The 18515-nt window shown below is 55.2% G+C and overlaps 2 protein-coding genes across 35 annotated transcripts in view; one reads left to right on the forward strand and one right to left on the reverse strand.

Moving 5' to 3' along the window:
• Window positions 1–4660: 4660 nt before the first annotated feature.
• Window positions 4661–5320, forward strand: NEUROG2 (neurogenin 2). The gene has a single exon (XM_068941034.1). The coding sequence runs from the start codon at window positions 4661–4663 to the stop codon at window positions 5318–5320; it is 660 nt and encodes a 219-aa protein (XP_068797135.1).
• Window positions 5321–15618: 10298 nt separating this feature from the next.
• The window catches only part of ALPK1 (alpha kinase 1), a 53165-nt gene continuing 50268 nt past the window's right edge, over window positions 15619–18515 (reverse strand). For all 34 annotated transcript variants that reach the window (XM_068941851.1, XM_068941849.1, XM_068941854.1 and 31 more), the window contains 3 exons: window positions 18112–18274; window positions 16992–17178; window positions 15619–16351 (listed from right to left, as the gene is read on the reverse strand). In XM_068941851.1, the coding sequence (XP_068797952.1) occupies window positions 16155–16351; window positions 16992–17178; window positions 18112–18274 (547 nt within the window). In that variant the 3' untranslated portion in view covers window positions 15619–16154. The remainder of the gene's footprint in view (window positions 16352–16991; window positions 17179–18111; window positions 18275–18515) is intronic.

Here is an 18515-nt window from a genome sequence, read left to right on the forward strand (position 1 = left end):
TGAAAGATGCTAATCATATGACATATCACGTCTCAGTCGGAGCCTGGAATAAAGCCTTGAGATTTGGGATCATTGCCTCCAGACAACAGCTTCATCAGCCGGAAAGTTGGTTTTTTTCTCCTTTCCTTCAACTCTCAATCCCTTCTTTGTCTGCGGGAAAATGCAGCCAACTCGAGCCACCCTGGCCATATGGTTCACTCTGTGTTTTCTTAGTTGAATTCTGAATTGTTTGTGACTTGCGAAGGGTTTTTTTTTCCCCCCCCCTCTTTTTTTTTTTTTTTTTTTAGAAGTGTGTATAAAGACATAGAAGAGGTTGCCTGTGTCGGGGCGGCTTCGCAGGGTTGCTACATGTTCTTCACATGTTCATTTCACACACTCCTCCTGCAGCCACTTCACTGCGACTACTCTGTTTAAGAGCCAAAATATAAAGCCCTGGACACGCTTTTAGCAATAACGCAAGTGATTCCAGGGACCTTAGGGTGTTTTCTCCCCCCTCTTTCTGGAGGACGAAAATGCTTACTTTAACATGATTTATTTTGTTTTTCCGCGGTGCCTGCACCCATGCACAACCTGGTTTGAATTTGTGGCGAGTGTGTAAAACAGGGTACATGTTTTCTAGCAAATCTGTTAGAAAAATAATGCCTTGGGTAAGAGAAGCGCAGAAGCATTCTGGAGTAAGGAAGAGTGGCTTTTAAGACGTGTATAAATTAGGAGCTGAATGAGTTTGGTGCGCTCCAGTTTGGATAGCCCCCTGTTTGATAGCAGCCTGCCAAATTTTCTTTCTGTCTTTCCTGACACAAACCCCCCGAAAGGCCCTTTCACCAAATCATTAAATTCTACAGAGGTGGTCAAGCTAGTCCTGCTTTTCATGCGTTCGAGAAAGAAAAGGGTCCTTGAAGTTTAGAAGATGCCCAAGGAAAACTCATTGAATGACATCAAAAGAATGAGTTTCCATAGCTGTTGAAGCACGAGAGCTGTGTAGCTGCACAAAGGCGGGTTGGGGCAGTGGGACTGTCCCACTGCTCTATCCCAGCACAATTGGGTCACTGAAATAGGGAATTAATTACCATTGGAGAGTGGGCAGCCCATTCACCACTGGCTGAGTTTTATTAAACGCCAATATAAATAACAAAACAACTCTTGTGGCTGCACTATTCCTACACGCCAAAGGAAGGATTATGTTGGGGATTAACATCTTAAAGTCTATGAGACTTTCTGACTCAAGGCTCGGAGCTGGTAATCGTATTTGTCTCCTGGTTCAGCGATTAGTGCTCTCCCTCGCGCACCTTCGCCTGGATGGCCAATGTCCCTTTTTGCAGGCACCGGGTTTTTCACACAATCGGCTGTTCTTTTCCCCAGATCTATAGAAAAGAATAAGAAAACTGAAGCGTGTTCACGCGATCCTCAAGCTTCTTCTCTTCTTCATGGGAAAGGAAGGGAGCGGCAGCCTTTTTTTCACAAGGGGGGGAAGGTGGGGGAAGCAAACCCCCTTTGGGGCTGGGGGGGGGGGACAGGCGGGGCTCTGGGTCGCAAAATCGCTCCGCGGGCCTGCACCTGCCATGCAAATCTGCCGGCAACAATCGGTCCCCACGCGGGGGCTTGTCCGCCGGGGGGGCCGGGAAGCCGTGCCGGGGCAGCGGCGCCCGGGGGGGGGACCCCTCCCCACCTGACCCCGCAAGGAGCCCCAGGCTTGCAGGGAGCCCGGGAGTGCGACCCGGCCCAATCCTGCCCCTGGGGTGCTGCTTTGGGAAGGGCCTGGCTTGGACGGGGGTGACGCAGCAGCCGCTGGTTGCCCCCCAATTTAAGGGCAGAGCCGTCCCGCTTGGCCACGTGCCCCTCACAAGGTTGGCAGCCCCGCTGCTGGGCCGGCACCCGGGGAGGCAGGGTGCGGGGCTGCCTCGGTGCCAGGCGGCAGAGCCGGGCTGGGGGGGGGGGGGGGGCGGCCTGTCTGCTTGTCCCCCTCTGTCCCCTGCAGCCTCGCCGCGTTCGGCCGGGGCCGCGGGGCCTGGCGGGGCGCCGCCGGCGCTCGCAACTTGTGAGGTCGACGTGCGGATCCAAAGGTCTCTCGGCAACACAGACCCTAAACTTTTAGGGCTATCGGGTCGCCTCAGAGTTCAAGCCGCTCAGGGCAAACAAAGCCTCGCCGAGGGGCTCCCCCTCTCCCGCACGCCAGCCCCAGCGGCCTTTATTTCGGGGCGGTGTGATGAGCTTAAATCATTGTGCTCCCATTTCTTGATCGTCGCCTACTTCGGCCTTTTGTCCCCGTAAAGTAGGGTCGTGCCTGGCAAAGGGGCTGCAGTTGAACAGTTTGACCCTTTGAGGACAGTTCGTGCCGTGGACAGCGGCAGCACTCCTGCCCCCCCCCCCGGCCCGGCGCTCCCGGGCCCCCCGGGCCCAGCGGCTCGGCCCTCGCCCTGCGGGGCGGCCTGAGACCACACAAGCGCCTCTCGCGTCCGGCTGGGCCGTGCAGGGCCCGCATGGGGCAGTCGCGGGCTCGTCCTGCCACCCCCCCGCCCTGAGCACCGCAGACCCCGTCCCAACGCCCCCGCCCCGGCCACACATCTCCTTCTCGCTCTGCCGCACCGTGCCTGTCTCCCGCTCCCCAGGAGTTGTAAAGGGGCGGTTTGGGCTGGGGGAGCTTCGTCGGGAGCACCCTGGGCGTCCCACCCGGGCCAGCGCTTTTATGCCAAGGCTGGAAGGAAAAGGCCCCGGGGCAAATGGGGTGGGACAGAGGGGCGACGGGCTGGCCCCACCGCAGGTGACTCTGCCCTGCTGTTTAAGGTGAACGGTGGAAACCAGACGCCGTCACAGGGCGCTCCCCTTTGCCCCGTACTGCCAAGGGAACGACGTATGGCTTTCCCATGTCTTGAAAGGGGGAAAACAAGCGTTGAAATCCCTCCGAGTCTCAGACATTTTCTCACACATCAGCTAAACCGTAGTGAACTGGGGCGGAGGGGGGGGTCACTGACGCTACGGGAGGCTGCAGCTCTTAGCAGGGGTGCGAGGCTGTGCCTAACACAGCTGCGGGAGGACATGGAGATCGACTTTAAAAATTAATACGCAAGTGTATGAAACACATCGAGCACTTTCGTCACCAAGCAACCCAGCCACACTTGCCCTCGCAGCGAGCAAGAACGGGGCCACGCGCTCGAGAGGCAGCAAAAGGAAGGGGCTTGAACTGCGTGCCTACGTGCAGTGGCTGGTGAGAGGATCGCTGAGATTGTAGCTGTGGTTTGTCTTCGCTGGGCTTTTTCTCAGAGGTGGAAAGTTTTATGCAAGTTGTGCATAAAGGTTTAGCAATAGAAATCCTGCATTGCCGTCCGACTCCTCTCAATTGCCTCACCGATGACTTCTTGTGTGGAGAGGGTACTGCACTGCGGTTTTCATTCTATACGTCCGTCCTCAACGTCATTCTTTTGCCCTGTTGGTCTGTCAGAGAGAGCAAGTTTGTTGACCCTGGGGGCATGTTGCAAGGCCTATCTATTCACTGGGGCTTTTGCCTGAGAGGGTGGTCTGGAAAAGAGGTGGCGATGGGGGTGGGGGCTTTTTCCGTGGATTGACAAGCCGCTGATGCTTCTTTTTTTTTTTTTTCCTTTTCCTTTTTTTTTAATGTCTTCTTGAGCGTGCGCGGTGTCCCGGAGCTACGTTTTACAAGGCTGAGCGAGACCGGCTGCCCATGCCGCAGACTGACACCTTCTGTGACTGAGAAAACACAGGTGTCAGGGCAGGTACTTATTCCTCGGGCTTCTTCTGCTCCTTGCAGGAATGACGAAAAAGGAGGGAAAGACGCAAGGGTACTGCCTGAAAGTGCCAGCAGACCCACTGCCCTTCAGCGCCCGGGCTTACACAGAAACTATACCTGCGGGGGGGCATGTTGGGCCCGGATCAGTCCAACCTCACGTCTCGCTTCTTGCAGGTCTGCCACAGAGACGGACGCGCTCGAGTCGCTATTAATTACGCGCCTTTGCTGGGGCTGCGAACCCCGGACCCCCGCGCACGGCTGCTCCCTCCCCGCACGCTCTCCTCGCACCCCGCAGCGCTCCCCCGGGGCGCGGGTCTCCCTGCGGCGCCGCCGCGGCGTCCCCCCGCAGCAGGTGCGGCAGCGACCTACCAAATAAATAAATAAATAAATGATTCTCTTTTCTTTTTTGTCTTTGCCCCCTCCTCCCCCCCCCCCCGGGAGGTTGCGCTCCCTCGGGCCCCCGCGCAGGGAGGGGAGGGGGCGGCGGCGCGGTGGGGGGGAGGGGGGAGGGAGGGGAGGCGGCGCTTCCTCAATGGGGGCGCTGCTCCTCAATGGGGGCTCTGAATGGGAGCCGGCGGCGGCGCGCGTGGCGCGCGGGGCGCCCTGATTGGCCGCCGACCCCCCCATTCAGCGCTAAATGAGCGGCACGCTCCGGCCGGGCGCGGGGCGCCAATGGCGGCGCGGCGCGGCCCGACGGGGGGGGGGGGGGGGGGCGCGCACAGCGCCGGCAGCAGCGGCCCGGCGGGGCGGGCGGGGGGGGGGGGGCGACAGCGGCGGCGGCCCCCGGCGGGTATATAAGGGGCGTTAAGGCAGGTCGTGTGCCAGACACGCCGCCGCCGGGCCCCGGGCCGCTCCGCCGCCGCCGCCGGGGCGCGTGCCAGCCCCCGCCCCGCCCCGACGGCCCCGCCGCGCCGCAGCATGCGGGGGGCGGCCGAGAGCCCGGCGCCGGCGGGCGACGACGAGCAGCTGCTGCTGCGGCGGCGGCGCCGCGCCTCGCCCGCCCGCTCGCCCTCGCTGCCGTCCAGCGCCGGCGAGGAGGAGGACGAGGAGGAGGAGGAGGACGACGACGACGAAGGGCCGGCGTCCCCCGGCCAGGCGGCGCTGCCGCTGCGGCGGGGCCGGGGCCGGGGCCGGGGCGGCGGCGGCGGCCCGCGGGCGGCGCGCACGGCCGAGGCGGCGCAGCGGCTGCGGCGGAGCCGGCGGCTGAAGGCCAACAACCGGGAGCGCAACCGCATGCACCACCTGAACGCGGCGCTGGACGCGCTGCGCGACGTGCTGCCCACCTTCCCCGAGGACGCGCGGCTCACCAAGATCGAGACGCTCCGCTTCGCCCACAACTACATCTGGGCCCTCACCGAGACGCTGCGCCTGGCCGGCGCCGGCCGCCTCGGCCCGCCGGGCCCCGACGGCGGCAGCCCCTCGCCCGCCTCGTCGTGGAGCAGCGGCGGCGCCGCCAGCCCCGCGCCCTCCGCCTCGCCCTACGCCTGCACTTTATCGCCCGCCAGCCCCGCCGGCTCCGCCTCGGAGCCCGAGGCCTGGGGCGCCCGCTGCCCCCCGGCGCCCCGCCGCTGCCTCTAGCCGCCGCCCGGCCCCCCGACGTGCACTTTGCCCGGCTGCCCGCGGCCGCCCCGCCTGGCCAGCTGTCCCTCACGGTGTGTAGCGGGGCGGGCGGCGGCGGGACGAGGGGAGTGGGGGGGTCTCTCTCTTTTTTTTTTTCTTTCTTAAAACAAAACCGTGGTTTTGTTAGGGGGCCAGGTTAGAAGTCATTGTCTAATTTGTAGGCTTTGTGAGGGCTGAATGCAAGCGTGGAAATTTAGGCTGAACTCCCTGTCAAAAGGAGTTAAAAAAAGAAGAAAACCGCACACGCTGGAGGGGAGCGGGGGGCTTGGGCCGGGAGGGAGGGAGCGCCTCCCATGCATTATTTATTTCGACCTTTAAGGGGACGAGGCACTCCCCCCTTCTTTCAGGAGATTAAAAATAAATCAACAGACTGGAAACCTACACAGACACGGGACATTACAGCGACCAGCCACACACGTGTTCGCGTTTATTTATTACAAAGAAAGATTTCATGGAAAAATATGTATTTTTGTGGTATAATTTACAGAGTTTATTCTAGTATGTATTTACAGCTGAAGAGCAAAGCGATTGTTCTCGTCATAAAATATAAATAAAGTATCTAATTTTCCTAGCCTTGTTTGCTTGCTGCTTCGGATGCTCCGCGGGCCGCCTGCCGGCGGTCGTTCGGCCGGCGCCGGCACGCGCCGAGGTGCGAGGCCCCGGCCGCAGCCGGCCCGCGCGGGTTGACGCGCCTTCGGCTAAGGTTGCCGCGAAGCGGGCAGGAGGCAGGCGGGCGCCCTGGCGGGGCCGGGCGCCCCGAGGCCCCTCTGCTTCCCGGGAGGCTGACGTACGTTTCCATTTCCAAAAACTTTGTTTGGCTTCTGAAAAAAAACCAAGAAACCTCCCCCCGCCCCCCGCTTTTTTCCGCAGAAGAAGAGCGAAGCCGAACTCCTGCCCGCGGCGTGGGGGCCGCCAGGTTCGCCCCAGGCCGGCCGGGCGGCACGCTCTTTGGGGAGAGCACTGCGTCCAGCCACGCTCTCTTTTTTTTTTTTTTTTCCACCAGAGTGAATCCTCAAAACGTCGGGGAGCTTTCCCAACGCCTGCGCGGGCGCGCGCGGCCATCGGCCCCCGCCGCTTCGGGGCTGAGCCCGCAGAGCCGCGCCGAGCAGGAGGCGCGCGGGCTTGGCGGGGTGGGGGGGGACTTCAAAAAAACCATGTGCCTCTCGCTCAGAGCCTCCCTCCCTGCACCCCCCCCCCCCCCCGCAGCCCTCACCCCGCTCGCTGCCTTTCTGGCCAAAAAAATAACGGTAATAATAAAAAGCGAGAGCTCGGCCCAAGCAACAACCTCCAGAAGCAGCGCGGCGAGGTCCCATCCCGTCGCTGCGGTCCTCCGCGGCCCGAGGGGCAGCTGGCGAGGGGGGCGGCTGCCCGGGGGGGGGTGGCCGGCACCTCGAGGCCCCGCGGCCCCGCTCCCTGCGCCCGCCCGGCTGCCCTGCGTCACTGCTGCGGACAAACACCTGGAAATCGTTAAAAACCCGCCGAGGTGCCTGAATGTATTAATTAAATAAAATGTGCAGCGCATTAATCTGCCCGCTGCCCCCGGATCCTGGGAGCGTGAAACCCGGCCCTTAGAGCGATGTCGCCGAAGGGGGGGAAGAGAAAGGGAAAAAGGGGGGGGAAAAAAAAAAGAAACGTGTGAAAGGGGAATTAGTGAAATTAAGTTAGGCCAATAAAACGCGCGGGGGTCCGCTCCCCCTTCCCGCCGCCTCGGGCGAGCGGGGCTATCTGGCCTGAGCTATTGTTTCCCGCCCTGGCAGGGGGGTTATTGTGTGATCAATAATTCCTGCCAAAAAAAAAAGGGGGCGCATTTGCATAATCACCGCTTTGATGTGGCCAGCAGGCCGAAGCTGCGCCCCCCCCCCCCCCACCCCGAAGCCGCCGCCGCGGGCCGGGAGCCCCCTTCCGCCGGGCCGGCGGCGCGTGCGTGTGCGCGGGGCGGGGGGGGGCACCCGTCCGGGGCGCTTCGACCCTCCCTCTCCTTTAGCCACCCCCTTGAAGGACTGAACTCGGCGGCTGCCGCGTTTCACAGGCGGAGGTGTCGAGGGCTTCAGCGCCGCTGCCACGGCGGCCCTGCGTCGGGCGGTCGCGGCCCGCTGAGGACGCCGGCGACCTGCGCGTAGGCGTGTTATAGCCGCGTGCCTGCGCAGGAGCGTTGCCGGCGGCCTGACTTTTTTGGCCCCTACGTGGCATGAGCTCTGTTTAAAAATCCGGCAGGGCTCAGAGGCCGGCCCGGCCGCCCCTCGCCCCGACACAGCCTTGCCCCAAAAGCGGCTCGCCCCAGCTTTCTGCCTCTTTGGGAAGCGTCGCCCGACCGCCTGGGAGCCGAGGGCCGGCCGAGCGCTCGCGGGGGTCTCAGTGGGCCGGCTGCTCCTGCCTGAAGCAGTCAGATAAAGTCAGCGTGAAGGAATAAACCGGAGGCAGAAGCAAGGCTAACGGGTCAACGGAGCTAAGCCCGTGCTTGCGGGGCCGGCGCGGGAGGCTGGCTGGGCAGAGCCGGCCTGCGTGGCCCGCAGCTCGGGCAGCGGCGCGGCGCAGGCAGGCTGCTAAGCGCCAGACGGCAACCCCTTTACCTAATCTGATTTTATACATGCAGGGAAACCGGACTTTGCGCAGAGACAGGCGCGTGATCTGCCAGACCAGTAGCCCTGGGAGCCGCCAGCACGGCGCTTGCTCCCGCGCTCAGGCGTTCGTGGCGACGCGTGTGGCCAGGCAGATGGAAAATGTTCATCCATGACCGTCGACACCGCCGGTTTGCAGGCAGGGACGTGGCCGCAGAGGCTTTGGCAATACTCTGCAGAGGCGCAGGTGCCTGGGGGGGGGGGTGGTTTGCGATTTCTCACTGGGGAGGCAAATTGTACAAGCCAAAGCCTGCACCGGCTTGGACTCCACAAAAACGTCTCGCCCACACGTGCGGCAGGCGCGTGGGGCCGGCAGGCTGCTGTGCCGGCGGGGAATATCGATTGCACCGCGGCCGCTCGGGCGGTCGGGCGCTTTGTCCCTCCTCCCCGTTTCCCCCGGCTTTTATTAAAAAGCAGCGAGACTGGACCGAAGCGGATGGCATATTTACCTTCGTGAGTTTTTTAAAAAAAAAAGTTAATTACTGCTCGGAGCAAGTTGGTACGGCTGTCCCAAGCTGTCTTTTATTAGGAGTCGCCTTCATTAATTTCCCTCGCTGGATTTGCTGCTAATAGCTGCCTGGCCCTGGGCAGCACAAAGCAGCATCTGTGCCGCCGAGCGGCGAAGCGCGAGTCGGGCGGCGGGGGGGGGAGGACGCCGTTTGCAAATCAACCTCTATTAACATGACGGCCTGCTCCGAGGGGACGGCATCCCCCGCCGCCCTTTGGGCTGCGCCGCTGCCGTTACCGCTCTGCCGGCGCGGGAGAGGCAGCGACCGGCTCCTGGCCGCCGCCGAGCGGGGAGCGCGCCGCCTCGCGCGGGGCCCCCGGCAGCCGGCTGGGCTTCGGCGTTGGCGCCCCAGGACGGGCGCGCGCCCGCTCAGCGGGGCCCAGCAGCCCGCTCGCCCCCGGCAGCCAGACGCCGTGCGCTGCGCCGGAGTTCCCCTGCGTTTGCGGGGCAGTTGGGCGGTGTTGACAGTGGGAGCGAGCTCCGTCGGGAAAGAGACGGCGCTCAGGGTTTTAACGCCCCGCGACGCCGAGGTAGGAGGGAGAGCAGCTGCTGCCGTCGGCGGGGGGCCGAGCGGGCGCGCAGCAGGCACCTTAGGGCAGCGTGCAACGGCTTGCTGCCGTGAGCGGGCTCCTCCGCCCCTCCCGCTGCGTTAAGGGGCTGTTGCTGAGGTGCCCCCGCCGAGGTGGGGTCCCCCGGGCACGAGGCGCTCGTCCGGCCGGGGCGTCCCTCGCCGGCTGCGGGGCGCGGGGACGGGCCGCAGCGGAGGTTTTGCTGCCTGACTACCTCCCTGCCGATTACGGAGAGGTGAGCAGGTAGCTCGCGCCGGCTGGCCGCGTCGGCACCCTGCCCGCATGTGCGCAGCGCGTCCTCCTGCGTGAGCAACGCCGGAAACACACGTGTGCACCAGCGGTGCTTGTTGCCTCTTTTCCGGGAGGCTCCCCCAGCCCCAAGGAGCCGGGGGAGGCTCCCCGGCGCTGTTTTAGCCACGCTGGCAAAACACCCGCGCTGTGTGCCGGGCCGGTGCCCGCGAGAGCAAGTCCGCCTCTGCTGCCCAGCTGCGCCCAGAGCAGGAGCCCTCCGAGCAGGCGGACCCAGCGGTGTTCAATATTACTGCTGCATTTTGCCAAGGGTACAAGAGTTGGCAACACAGATGACCCTTATAGCCCTTCCCGCAGAGGCCCGGGCCCGGGGGGCGGCCGGGGTGTGCTGGCCGGCATGCAGGGGCTGCCCCCGCCGGGGGTCGCGCGGTGCCCCCGCCGCGCTGCCGGCTCCGGCGCCGCGCCGCCCCTGCACGTTTGCACAAGCAGCTCCTTGCTGCGACTGAGGGTCTTCCTCTTGCACGGCACCTTCTGCGGGAGATGGTCCTGAAGTGTTACGGAGGAGCGTTAGCTGGCAGCAAAAGGGTGAGGAAATAGTTCTGCCAACATGCCTCGAGGTGCTTAACGTGCTTGGGTTAGGTGAACTTTTCCCTTTGCAGATCAAATTGATTAATTTTTGAAGATCTGAAGACCTTCCCGAAAGGACAGGAAAGAGTATGTCGCCGGGTCGTCAAGCGCGTGAGGGTTTTGTGCTCGGCTTGCTGCAGCGCTCATACTGGGGGTAAGGTGCAGCCCGGCGAGCAGATGCTCCGGCTAGAGGGGGACGTACTTCTCCAGGCTTCGTGACCCTACAAGTAACGATGACATTTCACTGTACCAGCACAACACAGTTTCTCTCGTTTCGCAGAGCCCAGAGGGTGCCTGTTTCTTAGTGGTCATACTGAGCTCAGGCTGGGCTTTGGAGTGCGCCGTAATTTATCACCTCCCCCCCACCTCCCTTTGCAGCAAGTAACTTAGCACGACCGATTGCATTTCTCGGAAGTAAGGCTCCCCCAAGCCTTGGCTAGTTCCAGGGACCTTCCTCAGAAGCCACGGCGCAGCGGCACAGCAGAGCCGGAGCTTCCAGTCCCAAAACTTCACGTGCCATCGTCAGTCCGAGTCACCCGATTTCCCCGGGCCCCGACGGCAAGGAAGCCCCGTGAAAGGAAACCCACGCGGGGCGGCGCGAGGGCTTCCCGCCTGCCCCAGGCGAGCAGCGGCCGGCGAGGGGGCTGCGTCCCGCTAGCTGAGGGCAGGGAGCCGCCCGCCTGATGCGCTCAGAGCTTAGACCGAGAGCGACGGCCGCGACCTGGCCAAAAACGCTGGGCGCTTCCAGGCGAAAACTCCATGTCACGCAGGGAAAGCTCGGGCACCTCGGTGGGAAAAGAGCGGCCGCTCCAGCACTTCTGCGGCAGTTCTTTAAGTGACGGCGTTACAGACGATGGTAGTTCAGGATTTCAAGCCGCTGCTAAAGGATGGGGTGAAGACAGAGCGCTGAATGAGAGCCAGTCTTTTGTGAAGTGTTGGTACTTAGTGGTGATGGTAAAACTTACATAAAAGAGCAGAGGAAATCAGTTGCTAAATACTAATACTGCAATGTCAAGGAAAATTCCAAATATTAAAATTTCCCGTACATAAATTTATTCAAAAGCATATTTAAATAGAGATTTTTTTTTTTTTTAATTATGAGAAACATAAACCGGAAAACGCAAACAAAGCTTACCTTTTGGGGGGGGGTACCTAAAACGCAATGTGGTATGAAGCAGACCCTGCAGGGCTGGTGGTGTTGACGGTGTAGTAAAACACTTCGTTCTTTAAACATTGCTAGGGAGGTTTTGTTTTGCTTTTAATTGTCTCTCTAGAGCTCTACAGAGAGGCTTTAACACAGCATCTCTGTTGCCTATTAATTCCTGCAATCTTGCTCACTATCTTTTTTTCCTCTTTAGAGCCTATAGCTGTGTTTGCCAGGAGCGCTCGCCTACGTACGCACAATTTGTGTCCCTTGGTTAAAGCCGGCGATTTCCTAGGGCAGACAAGGCAGGCCTCTATTGGCTGCAGCACAAGATAACCGGCTTAATCTTCCCAGTAACACGTGAGTTTTCATGTATCACTTTAATCTGCGAAACGGTGGGGCCGAGTGTACCGTCACATGCCGATTTTACTTTTCTATGAGCAAGTGACTCGGCGGCTCAATGATGGATTGTTTGCTCTCGTTTAACAACAGGCAAGATGGTGAATGCCCTGGGGTGATAGACAGCGTGCAATGGGAACGGCCGCAAAGCTGATGGCCCGGTTCAAGTTCACCTGACAAAGCTGAAGCAGTCTGCAAGCAGCCTCCTAGAAAGGATTATTCACACTAGCATTATATTTTTGAATGCATTTTTCTTCCTGCGCAGCTGCCCAGCACTGAAGGTTTATGCACCATAATAAAGAGATTTAATTTTTTTTTTTTTGGTCGCTTGCTGCTCACGCTTTACACCTAGTGCTAATGCTTCGGTGTCATGATAGGGCATCTATCCAAACAACTCGGCACAAACATCGGCTAGAAAACAATCGCAGTGCTAAAAAGCGGTAACAAAAGGCTAAAAACCTCTGCTGGTTGCAGAAACAAAAGCTGACCGTTTTGTTAAGGCTAACGCTGTGCTGGGGACCCATCTTTCTGTGGCATTTTAGTGCTGTGGTTCCTTTTTCACCACGAAAGTCTCCCAACAGGACCGATCCCAGCCTTAGTGGTGTCGGGCAATGGAACGCCAGGGCTTCTTTTGGCTTTCGAGGAGAAGAGGGGCACTTCAAATGCTGGAAGCTTTTAACTTCAGATTCAGCAGGAAAGCTATACATACCCTTTCCCAGCTGAAGAACCTCATAATACATGTGCATGTGCAACAACAAATTTTGGATGTGTTGGCAAGGTCTTTGAAGAATAAAATGACATTTTTTTTTTTTTTTTGGCTTGAGAGGCAGATTCCTGGGCAGCAGCAAATGTCAGCTCCACTCCTGAAAGTTACTCCAGTCGGATGTGGCACTCAATACGTAAAACTGTTTCTTGAAATTTCACGGCAGCAGCTTTTCCGCCTCCTGGTTAGGATAACAGCACCAGGAAAGACGGGCTGAAAAGACCGTAAGATCACTTGCCGTCTGCTGTGGAATATGCAGTTAATGCAACCCGTACCTGCAAAGATAGGCCCTCTAGTTTCAATCACAATTTCTACGTACCTCCACCTTTCTCTCCAGTTTACGAAGGATTTTGAAAACTATGTTGCGCCTTGTTCTACATAAAGAAAGGAAAAGCCCTGGCAGTGCCCTTTTTTCTTTGGAAATCACTAGCACCAGTGAATTCCCCTTGTCCCCTTCCTGCCTGCTTCAAGTGCTGGTCCTTCCTGCTGTCAGTGGTCTCTGAGGAAGACTGGGTGGGTGTAGGGGGGCCAGTTGGGGTGTCTTAGCTGTAATGTGTTCATGACAAAGGCTGAAACAAGCATCTTCCTGTCAGTGCATGATGTTAATCACCCGTTGCAAGGTAAGGGGGGAGCCCATTAGTCCTGAGCAGTTCACTCATTAAAATTCTGTCCACAGTAGACCTAAACTGGACAGCTGAATTTTATAGGAGTAAAATGCATTTTAGCCAGCATGTTTGGTTTGAAAAAATGGTCCTTTTATCATAGTCTGAGTTTGGGTAATATTTCCAATGGCTTTTAGTTTCTTCATCTCTCAACCGTTTCTCTCTAGCTTGCTCAGCTCTGCCTTGAAGGAGCACAGCATTTTGTGGGAGGACCTCCCCCACCCCCGGTACTTCTTCTGGATGTTTTGTCCACTGAAGAAAGGTTCACGAGGAATGAGAAGAGGCACCGTAACAGTACGTGTACAGTATTATCCAACCACGTGCTCAGCTTTGACTCTTTTCAGCTAACCAACCTGTGCAGGAAAAAGTTAAGGTTTCAGCTGTTCAGCTACAATTCGCAGAAACGGAAAGGAATTGCTTTCCTGTACCTGCTTCTGAAATTCACTGTGCTGGTGCAACTCCACTATGCGGGTCTCTCAGAGGCAGGCAACTGGTTACCATTAAATTTGCCATAGCTGGTAGGCCTGCTCTAAGGATGCATCAACATCCAGGTACTTTTAGCTCTGGCTTCAGCATCGCCCTCATCGGTACACTGTGCTCGGGAAAAACATGGGGGCGGGAAGGGACATCCGGTGCAGGCAGAGCTGATGTTCGATGGCATTTGAATACGTCCTCAGTGGGTCTATGGGAAACGACTGGCATAGCTCTGCAGTCCATACTTTCCAGTTCTCCAGGTGGTGGCTCACAAGAGTCCAAGGAGGTCACATGAATGAATTACAAGCTTTAGTTTAAAAAAAAAAAAACAAAAACCCAACAACAACAGAAAAACCACAAAAGATTGTTTCATAAAAAGTAAAAAGCTGCAGCTGCCTCTAACCCGGGCAAGCACTATTGAAGCACGCGGCCAGCACGCATACCACAGGCCGTTCAAAGAGCCCTGGTGTTAAAAATCAGGGGCTCTCCAAGTACACTTGATAACCATGAACAATAACCAAAATACAGCTCAAATGTTTGAGTTAAAGGACATATTCTAAGCTGCAGCTGTTTGTATGTGTGATAGTAAAGTATGTTCCCAGCATAGGCAGAAGTGACAAGAAAACCCCCTCATTGTGTGGGTAGAAGTAAGTCTTTAGCTGTATGAGTGGGGTGGGGGTGAGAGGATAAGGGCTCTTGGTGTAGGTTGTTGACAGGGACAGTGTGCAACCATAACACCTAAATGTTATAGGACATCTTTTCTTTTTTTTTTCTTTTAATATTGACAAGCATCCCCTTAAAACTCTAGTACCTGTTCCGAGTAGTTCTTAGCCTAAACGGCGCCTATGAGTGCCTAGCTCATGTATCAAACACCCTGTGCACTGGAGTTAGCTATATTTAACTGCAATCCGGCAGGCCAGTTGTACCAAACGAGGACTGCAAGCAATAAACTAATGGCAGATCTGCTGGTGTGGGTAACTGGATTTCGAGCTGAAGGCTCTTAAGGTTACTGGGAGTCTTTCTGCAGCGTGTAAAGCGCAGAGCTGACTGAGGAAGCATACAGACTATTGTACGTGTGCAGGACACTTAGGCTGGTAGCTCTAAATTCCCATTAGCGCATTAGCTTGCAAACTGCTATAAGATATTTGGGAAACGAAGCTTCTCTCAGTGGTGGCTCTCTTTTGTAGCTAAGGCCTCACTGAATACGAGTATAGGACCAGCCAAAGTTTCTGTCTTCCTTCAGGCTGCTTCGGCCACTGCACATGGGCCCTCTCAGCCTGGGATCGTTCTTGTCGCTGCTAGACGATGCACAGGTGCAACTTTTAAACAGAACATTAAAAAACAAAACAAAACAAAACATAACCTGAATGTGTCAGGCAGCACCTGTAGGCAGGGGCTGATGCTGTCATTTGCGGAGAATGACCGTTGCGGGCTTCCTGGTCGTCTCTGGAAAGACACCAATAGCGAGTGCTTCTACACGACAAGATGCGTGAAGGGAATTGCCAAGTACTGAGGTTGACAAAAGTGACAGCATGGATCCTATCAGTGACAGAACTGATGGGGAGAGCAAGGACACGAGTGTCATGGGCTAGGACGTGCCAGGCAAGCACTGGGTTGAAAGCTCTGTAGGCTGTGCCTCAAGCAGTACTGAGGCACAGCTCATTGCCTCTTGCTTGCTATCAGCAGCAAATCGCAAGTCTCTGTCTCCCCCTTCTCAGCCCTGTTGGTGACTGGGCTGAGCAAAGTCTCCTCTTGTTTTTGAATGCCTTCCACCTGTTTGCTCTTAAAGCTGCATGACCAAGGCTTGGACTAAATTCCTCTGGGTTCGACCAGAGAGGGATACTTTGCCCACTGGGTTGCAACTAACACTGGCACCGAGGCTCTACTCTGTAACAGCACTTGTGTTCATCAGATGCTGGCCTCTTCCATGTGCCACTCCTTTGCACAGTGGCTATATGCACTCGTGATATTACTCGTGGGAATTAGAACTATAGAACTAGTCACCAAACCTACGGTGCTCCTAGTTTCATTAAGGGCAGAAGAGATGTGCTGTTCTTAAGCGAGAATTAGCCTACTCAAAGGAAAGTCTTCTGGGAGTTTGTTAAACCCAGTGGTCCTTGATCATCCTCGTAGAGCATCTCGTGGTTCAAGAACATTAGGTTTTTCCTCTAAGGGCAGCAGGAACTATAGTTCCTTCTGTTTGACATTGTGCGCTCAGATACGTACCTATAAACACAAACACCTCTGAAAGAAAGTATTTTTTTTTTCAGTAACTCAGTACACTACCTTTGTTCCCTGAAGCACTTACACAAGTTGCTAAGAATTTTACAAGTACAGTTAAACCAAAGTGGTTGAAATACAACTCCCTGCTTCTGTCACATCTTGTTTCATATTCCATTCCTAAAGAGCAGATGGTGCCCACTGCCCTTACTGAATCTGCAGATGGATTAGCGGCACATACAGTCCTGCAGTACACACCTTACTAAGCTCTAAATTTTGGAGGCCGTGGCCTTACTCCTCTTACGTTCTGCTGTTAACTCTTATAGATGGCTATAACAACAAACAGTTCAGATGGTACACAAGATGATAACATGGTATTATGAGTCGGGATGCAAAGGCGAGAACTTTCACAAACTTGTTCAGGTAACGACTGCCTGGACTCACATGGGTATCACCTCAGTGGCTCTGTTCTCACAAAGTCAATACATTCCTAAATGTGTGCAGTATAAAATACTGTCCGTCTTATGGGTCATTTTCGGTTAGACCATCTTGCGCGAGTCTACACTGGCGGCTCTATTGAAGGCCTTGCTAAAGAAAGGCGACGACAGATTTCATTGCACTCCACATGCTGATCATTGAAGAAGTAATAAATTCCTCTCTTCCCAAAGTTGGAGTGTGAAGCGTCTTTGCGATTAAGAGAATGAATCTGGGGGTCTGTGAGGTAGATGAGGCCTTTCCCATTACCTGTCACCCACCCTGCAAAAGAAAGGATACATCTTGGCATCAAATAGCACAGTCTTTGTATTACTGTACTCGGTCCTGTCGGTTTGGCACACTCCATGCTCTGCTAATGCTAGTTCAGTGACTCCCGGTTTACACCTCTGCCTGCAAGAGCAGAATAAACCCCTAAAAGGTACATAATGAATATTTAAGTAAGGTGTGCATGAGTATCGCAAAGAAATCACGTGATAAAGGCTGAGTTTGAAAGGTTTTATCCTTGGCTCTTAACTAAAGGGAGCTGAGCTCTTCACTAGTTGAATAGGGGACTTTGTTCAGGCCTGCCAATTTTAGGAAGGCGTGAGGGTGACAAAAACTGCTGTCTCTTTTAATGGGAACCATCTCCTTTAGATGGTTCCACAGGAAACATCTTTGTAGGCTGGCTTTGTTCTAAATGGGCACAGATTACCTCGTGGCATGAAGCTGTGTCATGCTAGGGAGAACACAGCTTATGTCCCGTTGCTGTGATACAGTGGGCAGCAAGAGCACTGCCCAAGGCAAGAGCATATCTGCACACACCTCCTTCACTCTGTGTCATTCAGAGAGGATACGTCCTTTATATAGCATACTCCGGAATGCGAGAGGCTATGCAATATAGGAAACGCTCTGTAATACAAACCTTGCAGATCAACAACAACATCTGTTCCATTGGAGAACTCATAGCAGAAATGGCCATAGGCCAACCCGTACTGCGTGGCTTTGTACTCGTTCTTTACTACCTTTGTGTTATTAGACAGCTTCACAAACTCTCCAAGGATGTAGGGCTCCACACTCACACATCCTTTTATAGTTCTGTCTTCCAGTATCTGAAAAGAGAGTTTTAATGTTAGTCATCCAAAGAGAGATGGGAAAACAAGGATGCTAAATCTCGACTGAGCTTTTTTTTTTTTCTCCTAGAACTTTCCATCAAAAAATGGATGGGAAAAGCATATGTATTCTTCCACCAACAACCCAAAAACACACGTTGTTTAGAAGAGGAGCTCAGATTAACTAGAGCAATGGCAGTACAAGATCCAAGGTGAAATCAGCCTGGCAGGCCAGACTCTGTTACCAACAAATTCTACAAATGTCCAGTTTGTTCAGCAAATGGGAAACATGTTTCAAGGGACTATGTCTAAGGACCAAAGCAGAAAGTTGAAAAGATTACCCTTGGGTAAACTTGCACCTGTTCCATCTTGAGCGTGCAAATAATCATTTTTTAAAAATTAATTTCTATGTTGAACGACTTGAGTACTGATGCGAGGCTCTCATTAGGCCTTACTAGCCAGTGGCCTTAGTCACATCTAGTGCCAGACTGCCCAGCTGATATAGTAATATGCACATTATGCTACAGTGTACATACCAATATTGAAACAATTAACTCTTCTCTGTAGCATATAGGGAGAGAGAAACTACTTAGGTCTCTGTATTTGAAACACAAATCAAAAATTAAGTGTAGAATAAAACTCTGAAAGGTATATAATGAATATTTAAGTAAGGTGGGTATGAGTATCAGATCCAACTTTCCCATGCTGGGAAGAGCACCCCCTCCACTCGTGGCTATGGTACCTGAAGACGACACAGCTCTGCACGTAAATGTCTTGCATCTCGAAATGAGCTAATGCGCTTACTCAGTAAGATCACATGAATTATATAATGTGTCAGCTACAGGTGGCCTAACTATTGGTATTTTAAATTAAAATCGATTTATAACCCTCTTTATATCAATTCCTTTGTATCATTCAGAAGAGAGTTCTTACCAGGAGCACTGCAGAAGGGATGTAAAAGATTTGCGTGGGGACCTTTTGCTCATACAGCCTTTTGTTGAATTCTGTCACGTAGTACTGGGCAGTCATTTGTCGTTCCACGTCACTGAAATGATGAAGCAGCCCTTTTTCTTCCTTATATTCTTTCCCAACGTACCTAAAGAAGCAGATAAATGTTTGGTGTAGCCAGACTTGCAGCAGACTGTGATGGTGAAGCACTGCTTGTGATGAAGAAATCTCACTACAAGGCAGAGCTTGGCTGTTCATAGGCAAAGCTAGATGCTGGCAGTGCCATTTAAAGTGTCAAGTGACTAAAATTGTGTTTTTTTCTTTTGTATCTCTTATAGGCATAAAATGCTGTAAAGATTAACCAAATGCTAGGATGGGGATTCACAAGC

This window comes from Struthio camelus, chromosome 4 (assembly GCF_040807025.1).
Source record: "Struthio camelus isolate bStrCam1 chromosome 4, bStrCam1.hap1, whole genome shotgun sequence".
Lineage (NCBI taxonomy): Eukaryota > Metazoa > Chordata > Aves > Struthioniformes > Struthionidae > Struthio > Struthio camelus.

Coding starts and splice junctions, on each gene's coding strand:
- NEUROG2 (XM_068941034.1), top strand. CDS start 4,661: ATGCGGGGGGCGGCCGAGAGCCCGGCGCCGGCGGGCGACGACGAGCAG.